The 8,901-nt window shown below is 42.1% G+C and overlaps 1 protein-coding gene across 5 annotated transcripts in view; it reads right to left on the reverse strand.

The window, feature by feature from the left end:
• Positions 1-8,901, reverse strand: part of SMG7 (SMG7 nonsense mediated mRNA decay factor) — a 69,092-nt gene extending 60,191 nt beyond the window's left edge. For 4 of the 5 annotated variants that reach the window (XM_082834480.1, XM_082834481.1, XM_082834477.1 and 1 more), the window contains exon 1: positions 8,682-8,901. In XM_082834480.1, coding sequence (XP_082690606.1) covers positions 8,682-8,710 — 29 coding nt within the window. In that variant the 5' untranslated portion in view covers positions 8,711-8,901. The remainder of the gene's footprint in view (positions 1-8,681) is intronic. The other variant, XM_082834476.1, reaches the window with a different exon arrangement.

Raw genomic sequence — 8,901 nt, forward strand, 5'->3', positions numbered from 1 at the left:
CTGTGACAGAAAGACTTCTAAAATTAGGAATGTCCAGAAGGCAGAGGTGCAAAATTATCAATTAGTCAGTGCCAGTGGCTAAATTCCAGGCCTTATATTGACACATAGCTAAAACTTACATGCTTACTATATGCCAGAACTATCCCAAGCACTTTACAAGTTAACTCACTTGACCTTTGTAACTCTAAGGGATAGATGCTACTACTACCCTCACTTTTCAGATGTGGAAACTGAGGTACAGAAAACTTAAGCAGCTTGCTCAAGGTAATACAGCTAGTAAGTGTTAGAGCTGTGCTTTGGATCCAGGCAGTTCTGCCCCAGAGACCATGCTCTAAACCACTGGTCCCCAACCTTTTTAGCACCAGGGACTGGTCTTATGGAAGACAATTTTTCCACGGATTGGGGGTGGGATGGTTTCAGGATGATTCAAGTGCATTACATTTATTGTGCACTTTATTTCTATTATTATTACATTGTAATATATAATGAAATAATTACACAACTCACCATAATGCTGACAGGAGGCAGAGCTCAGGTGGTAATGAAAGTGATGAGGAGTGGCTGTAAGTACAGGTGAAGGTTTGCTAGCTCGCTCACCAGCCGCTCACCTCCTGAGGTGCAGCCCGGTTCCTAACAGGCCACGGGCCGATGGTGATCCGGGGGTTGGGGACCTCTGCTCTAAACCACTATACTCACTATACTCAATTGCACTTTGTTATGTATGATCCTATGCTTATGCCTATTTCACTAAATAGTTTATAAACTCTCTGAATGGCAGGCATGATATCTTTTACCAATTTGTCTCTGCAGGACTTAGCACAATGATTTATACTAAGTAGGTGCCTGACAGATTTTAAACAATGATGATGGGGTGACAGCAAAGTACCGTGATTTCTGAGGAAAAAAAATGTTAAAAGAAAATAGAGGAATATGGCCATGCTTTTCTTTTTGCCATAAGTGGGGTGAGGTGGACCAGGAAAGTAAGATAAAATAAGAATCAGAATCTCAGTGCTAAAAACAACAGAGCTCACGAGGTTTCTGTACGGCCGCTGTGCGTACATCATAGCAGCTATGAACTATGTGGTAATTATGTATTTACTTATAGGCCTGGTAAAACTACTTGAGGGTATATTCTCATTTCATCTCCAGGGACCTGGGATATATCTTGGTGCAAACTGAATGTTTACTGATGGGATGGATGGATGGATATGAGAGGGACACAGAAAGACAGAGAAAGGAGAGTAAAAGTCTGTGTGTGAAAGAGAGGAAAACAATCAATGGATGAATTTGGCCATTAGGTCTTTGGCATCTTTGGAAAGGTTAATTCCAATAAAGTGCTAAGGAAAAATAGCTGGATTACAAGGGACTAAGGAAAAGAAGATGGTAAATAAAAGGAAAAAGAGGGCTTCCCTGGTGGCGCAGTGGTTGAGAGTCTGCCTGCCGATGCAGGGGACACGGGTTCGTGCCCCGGTCCGGGAAGATCCCACCTGCCGCGGAGCGGCTGGGCCCGTGAGCCATGGCCGCTGAGCCTGCGCGTCCGGAGCCTGTGCTCCGCAACGGGAGAGGCCACAACAGTGAGAGGCCCGCGTACCGCAAAAAAAAAAAAAAAAAAAAAAAGAGAAAACACAGTACAGGGCACACTTGAAATTGTTAGCCATAAAGGAAAGGTAAGGAAGGACAGAGCTTAAAAGGAAAACGGGAACAGGAAAGAATTTTTAACAGAAGGCTGATATTGGTCCACAAAAGAGAAGACTAGTAAAGGAAATAATTAAAAAGACTAAAAGAAGAGAGACAGCACATCTGAAATAAGGTTCTGGAGGAATAATATATAAGCAAGAGCAGAGGTAAAGAAAGGCATTCTGCAGGACTCTACTAGCCAAACTGTTTTTCCCTTTTTGAGACCTATACCAGCCATCAAGTCTTCAGGAACCACCACTTCACATATCTCTAGCTCTCTGTCCATAACCAATCTTATGCAAGAAAAACTTAGAAAGGCCTGGCCAGAGTTCTAATGTCATATATTAAATGGGAGTGAATAAAATTTTTAAAAATGTATTTGGAATAAAGGAGCCATGAGATGCCTGAAATGTCAATTTACCCAATAATCCACTTTTTAAAAGTCCCATCCATATTTCAAAACCCAGATAAAGTCTCACCTCCTCCGAGATACCTTCCTCACCCCAACTCCGTTGGAATAAAGTTCTTTTTCCCTAAACTTACACAGTACCTGTTTCTCTATCATATCACTTACCAGTTCATCCACTATTACAGTTACTTAAATGTCTTTCTCTAGTATCTTTGAGTTTCCCATAGGCAAAGCCCCTATAATTGTGCTTTGCACATAGTAAGTGTTCAATAACTGCCAGTAAAATAAAACACAACTTTTAAAAAAATATATTTAAAACTTGTACAAGTTTCTATGGGTGAAGTCTAAACATAGTAACTAGCCTATCACTACCTAAGAGAAAACTGCTAAGAGAAGACTTGGAAGTAATCTGTGGCTTTAAGGGAAGAAAAAAACATGAATCTAAGTGAATCTGCACCCACAGGGAACTTCTGGCAACATGTGGAAACATTTTGGTTGTCACAAATTGGGGAGAATGATACTGGCATCTAGTGGGTAGAGGCCAGGGATGCTGTTAAACATCCTGCGATGCACGGGATTGCACCCTGCAACAAGGAATTATCTAGCACAAACCCTGAACAACACTGTTACTTAGCCTACCTGAGATTCCTAAAGTTTTCTTAACGTAATCACCTACTCTTTCCACTGACTTAAAAACTGGGTCTCAGGGAAGGTGAAAACAACCTGCCTAAGCAGCTCCACTTACATGTTAACAAGAAAGGAGTTGGTTACAAGTTCTCACTTACCATGTGACATGTTTGCCAAAATGCCATCCCTGTATTTTTCTGTAACTGTTGATTAGCCCTTCTTAGTTATATGTAACCTCCTAGATCACTGTTAAGTCTATCCACAACAATTCAGCAACTAAATTAAAATATAGCTTGATTACAAAACTTAAATGGCAATATGTGATGACCATCTGCCAAAATACCCACCTACAGATGAACAATCCACCATCCAAAAGATATCTGCTTAATAGTGTATTCTCTGAAAAAGATCAATCAGTTAAACAAACCCACCTAAACTTTCAGGTACTCATGCATGCCACCAATAACAAAAATCTGAAAGGCTAGCCACGTTTAGAGATGTAGTTGGAGGCTGCGAATGGTATTTCTCCACCATAAAACAAACTATCCCTTTTCAAGGCTGAACTCCCCTCCACCCCAAAATTGCCTCATGACAAACTTGCTACACTAGTGGGTCCATATCTTATTATAACATATCTTACAAAACAATACAAAAACTCAGCAAACGCTTCATCTACCATGAAGGTAAAACATAGCAGCTGTTAGAAAGCAAGGAAACACAGGCTAGGACAGGAAGTATACATTTTGAATCCAACCGAAACCACAAGGGAGGCAGAAATTAACTGCCAAAATAATTTAGCCTGTTAATATCCAAGCAGGTAAAATGCTATTAACATTATTATAACAAAAAATAGACTTATAAAGCCTCAAGAGAGGGTCATTTTTTTTTCAAACAATTTTCCCATGTTTGGTAAATCGGCTATGTTTGGCTGATTTTCTGGGACCAAAGCTATTTTAAATCCTGGGCATGGGAGTGGGAGGGGGCTGGATGGGTCAGGGGGCGACTTCTCAACCATGTGAATTAATATCAGTGTGTGCTATAGGACTTCTTGAAGCTTCTAGCAACAGTGAATATCCAGTCCAGCATTACCAGATTCTTCCAGAACCTGGAGCCCACCCTATTTAGTATATTTATTTCTCCCAAATGATCCCATGACCTTGTTCGCCTCCCCAGGCTACAATAAGACTCTGCTTGTTAATTTATCCAGTCTCATCCCCTCCCTTTACCTCCCTCTGTCTCAAGATTTACAGTGACATATTTTATCTTACAATATACTGGATATTTTAATTAGTACTTAAATGACAGCCATTTTTCTGCTGTCTCAGAAAAACAACCTTGTGGATGTTATATTCTACTTCTGGTAACAAAGTTTCTGACAAAGAAATGTGCAACTGGAATGCACCTCTCCACCCATAGAGGTATCATGCAAAAAATTTCTAACAAAACAGACGATTTGTAGGCCTTTCCTGTCAGTGGTCTAACGCCAGGGATCAACTTCAAGTGGATCCCACAGGAAAACCTTCAGCATAAAAAGAAATTAAAGATAAAAAGAGGAGAACACTGGAGGAAAGAGGGAGGGGAGTATGAACAGTTGCCTCCCACAGTCACAGCAGATGTCATTCAGTGGCACCGGTGCCACCTTGTACCATCAGATTTGACCTGTTTGGTATTCCCTATGGCTATGATTATTCCACTATCTCATCTTCCAAAACAACTTCAATGATACCTTTCCTGTATGGTACTTCAATACTTCCCCCACCCATTTTTCCAACTTTGACATGTTAATTTCCATATTTCTATTCTTTCAAGTGCTATTCTCTTAAAGCATGAAATTATACCTCACCTACTATCTTCTCTATGGCCTCACCCTTCTTCCACCCTTCTCAAGTGAACTATATTCAATACACCCTATTCTTTTACTCAACAAAGATGTCCAAGTCTTTACAAATCTTTCCATTTTATCATAAATCAAAAGAGAAAACACTGAAATTTTCAATCCGAGTATTAAATTTCCAATGTTATACAGTCTAGAAGCCCCAAATTTAAGACCATTTCTTATTTTTATAAAATATAAAAAAGTATTCTCAACTTAATCATTTGGATAGGAGTCTTATTGGGTCTCCTATTTCAAAAAATGACATTCCCCTTCTAACAAAAAAAATTTCATCATCCTTTCTTGCCCAGAACATCACCCATCCAGAGGATAGGTTTCCTCTCCTTTCATCTATGCTCTACTTCTACAAGTCAAGACCAATTCAGTCCCCTTGCTGTTGAATTCCCTCTTTCTTTGTCTTACTGATGCTTCTTACTGCACATCCTCATTTCTCACTCTTTTGAAACTGCCATCTTACCACCCCACCACTTCAACACCAGACACCCCAGCTCATTTACTCTAAGAAATTAATTCAGCTGAGACAAAACTAATTTTCATCTACATGAGGGAAGATCTGTAGCTATGCAGTCTAAAAATTGCCCAGTCATGGTTGTACACCCCTGACAAAGGTAGACAACAAAACTCTTCCTAAAGTGAAAGTCACAAAGAAAAACTGCTATACCCCCAACCACGCTCACTCAGCAATACCCAGCATTCTCCCTGGGTTGTCTATAAAAACCAATGGTTCCATATGCATCAAAGAAAAGAAAGTGAACATAATGCTTCCCGGAACATAGTCTCTAACAGCAGACTTTATTTTTTAATTTTTAATACAATTTTTAAAGGTTACTTTCCATTTACAGTAATTACAAAATATTGGTTATATTCCCCATGTTGTACAATACATCCTTGAGCCTGTCTTACACCCAATAGTTTGTACCTCCCACTCTTCCACCCCTATACTGCACCCCACTCCATCCCCACTGGTAACCACTAGTTACTCACAGCACTTTACTGGAATGATTATCTAAAGAAGAGAAAGAGGGAAATTCTGGCTGGTGCAAGCCTTACTTTATTATCTCTTCCCATTAGCCTCAGACTACTATTAGCCCTAAGACTTGCTTTATTTACTTAGGATAGATGAACAAGATTGAGAAAAGACTGGCTCTCAGGAATTTTTAAGTGATTCCAGGTCCTATGCCTGTTCAGTTTTGCCTATTCAACTTTAGCTGGAAAATTTAGGCTAAAATTGTGTTCATTCTTATTCTTTTCTCCCGCCTTCAATGAACTAAATTCATCTCAAGGTGTCTACTACTGATTCCGCAACCTAAGGGTAAGTCTTCCTTACCATGCTAACTTTAAAGACATAAGATACATTAACACAGAAGCCTCTCAAAGCCAACTGATCTTCCCATTAAAAATACCACCACTCAAAAAAAAAAAAAAAATACCACCACTCTCCCAATCTGCTTTTCATTATACCTTTCCAGTCCCACTGCTACCACCTTATTTCTAACCCTTAACTGCCCACTACACAGATTCATCTTCCTAATACATAGCCATGAACATGTGATTTCCCTTCTAAACAAATCATCTCAGATTCTCCACTGTCCACCCATTTTAACCATAAACTACAGACCATAATATTCAAGATACTCTCAAATATGGGCACCTAATCAAATAGGCTTTCCCTGACCACGCTTGTTTATAAAAAACAGCACATCCCTATCTTGCTTTATTTTTCTTCCTAGTACTTTGTCACCACCTGGTAAACATATTTATCTGTTCATATGTTCATTTGTTGTATCCTTCTATTAGAAAATACTTTCCCATGTTCACTCTTTGGTTCACCACTGAATCCTCAGTGCCTAGAATACAGTAAGCTCTCAAGCCATACCTGTGGAAAGAATGGATGTCACACAGTATAGCTGATCTGGAGTTAGAAGACCTACATTTGAGTTAGAGCTTTCACATACCAACTATATGATCCTCAACAATTTTAACTTCTTTGGGCTATACTTTCTTCATCTGTAAAAAGAAGGGGGTCAAACTTAATAAGATATGAAACTCTCAAGTTTTTCCAGCTGCATCACCTTACATTCTTGTTTAACTGGACTGAATACCTCCCCCAGCACCCAACTCTCCTTTCCATATATCTCTGCTCAGTTTCCTTACATTTGGATTCCTCCTTCTCAATACACACTTCTCAGAATACTGTTTATCCTTAAGGTCCATTTTAAGTGCCATTTTCTCCTTGAAGCCTAACAAACTGTAAACTCTGCAAGAGGAGGGTGGAGTTCTCACTTTTCTACTCTCAGAAGTTATTATAATGCCTCCCATATAGGTGATCAACAAAATGACTGATGAATCATGTGTATGAATGAGAAAATAAACAAAGGAAACTTTTCCTGATTCATCTCAATTGCTCAGGTAATCTCTTGCCTTTGGACTCTTATAAAACTGGCATCTTTCACGATCCTTACCATATTTTACTTTCCTAATATATACTAATCTGCAAATTCCTTAAAATTAAGGACTGTCCTGATAGTTTCCATATCTCCTCTCTATAGCATCTATCATACATCTTTGCCACAGTTGTATTTATTAAGCTTATCTGATATGTTAAACAACAAAGGGATAATAAAGGAGAAAAAGGACTTCGATATACAGGTATCATTCCAACTGCCCACTGTACAGTTATTGAGCATACATGATGTGTTATTAAACTCAGGCATTCCACCATACTTGAAAGATCTCATCATTCCCTCCTCTACACACACTGCTTAATAAAACGATTACTACTTTCAAAAGCAGAATAGCTACCCTCATGTATCACCTAACTGCAAACCTTCTCTTGAAACATACATGCAGGGATCCACTCACATATCAATACCTTCACTTCACTAAACAGCTAAAGTGACTTTTCTGCTCATTTCAGACTTCTACCCCGTCCAATTCCCTCCTCCACAAGGTATGAAACCACTTTTAAAATCATTTTCCCATACACCTGCCCTTCTTAGTTCTGCTACTGAAAGACAAAAAGGACCCGTTTCTGGATCTTCCTTCCCCTTTTCTAAGCAGTGGCAACTCCCCAATTAATCCCAGGCTCTGACAATCTTATTTTTCTCTGTCATCAAGATTTTGACCCTCGTTTACCTCTACCTCCAAGCTCTTATTCTGCATCCATGGAACCTTCCTAGCTGCACAATAGCTGGTGCAATATGCGCTCGCCACCATGTACTTGGTTCCAATGTGTCTGCATCTTCTTCCTCCTACAATGTGTGTCAATCGCCCCCTTAACCCTCCCCAGATACACATCACATACTTTCTCACTCTGCACCCATACGTCACTCTACCTCGACATACAAGTTCCTTACACCACTCTAATGAATCCACACGACTCTTAGAATGGTATCTCCCGACTGCACTGATTCTAACCCAGTTTCTTCGGGGGAACCCAACCGCATCCGTAGTGCCTCCTTCTTTCCTCACTTCCTCACCCATTCCCTTCTTTATGCCCTCCACCCGCACTCCGCCAACTAACTACAGATGACATTATTCCTCAGTACTTCCAACCCCAGAATGAAGAACAAACTCCAGCTTCCTGCAGTCTCCCCCTCCTCTAGTCCTCCCTCCCTGGCCCCACACACACCCCAGGTGTGCAGACTTCCACCTTGTCTTCTCCCCATTCATCGCTCCAGTCAATCCCACACACCACGTTTCCCCGCCACCGGGATCAGACACCTCCACACCCACCTCCACTCCGGGTCGCCGCCGCCTCCCCCCAACCCTCACTAGAGAGCCCGCGACCCGGGGCGCGCGCACACACATTCTCACGCTTCCCTAACCTCCTTCTCCGCACCGAGACTAGCCGGCTCCGCTGGAACTCAGTCCTGCTCGCGGGGGCTAGGCACCCAAGTGTGTGCCTGCTCCGCCCCCTCCCGCTGATCCTCGCAGCCCCCGCCTCCCTGCCCGGGAAGGAGAGAACACAGCAACTCCCCCGCCACCCCGGACATACCACCTCTGTGTCTGTTGCTCCATGCCCCAACCTTCGGCCCGCTCCCCGCTACGTACCGGGCCGGCCTCGGCACTCACCGGAGATACTGCGCGCTCTGCAGGCTCATCCTCCGCCGCCGCGTCTTCCCGCGAAGCCTCTGTGGGTCTCTCAGGCTCCTCGGAGCGGCCCCACGGCACCGCGGGTGCTGGCGGCCGCCGCCATCTTTCTCTCCTCCGGCTCCTCCTCGCTCAGCGGGGGTTGGGGGTGAGTGAGGCGAGGGGGAGGGAGCGGGGATAGCTGCTCTCGCTGCTTCTCCGG

Source organism: Leucopleurus acutus (assembly GCF_964270905.1).
Source record: "Leucopleurus acutus genome assembly, chromosome: 2".
Taxonomy (NCBI): domain Eukaryota; kingdom Metazoa; phylum Chordata; class Mammalia; order Artiodactyla; family Delphinidae; genus Leucopleurus; species Leucopleurus acutus.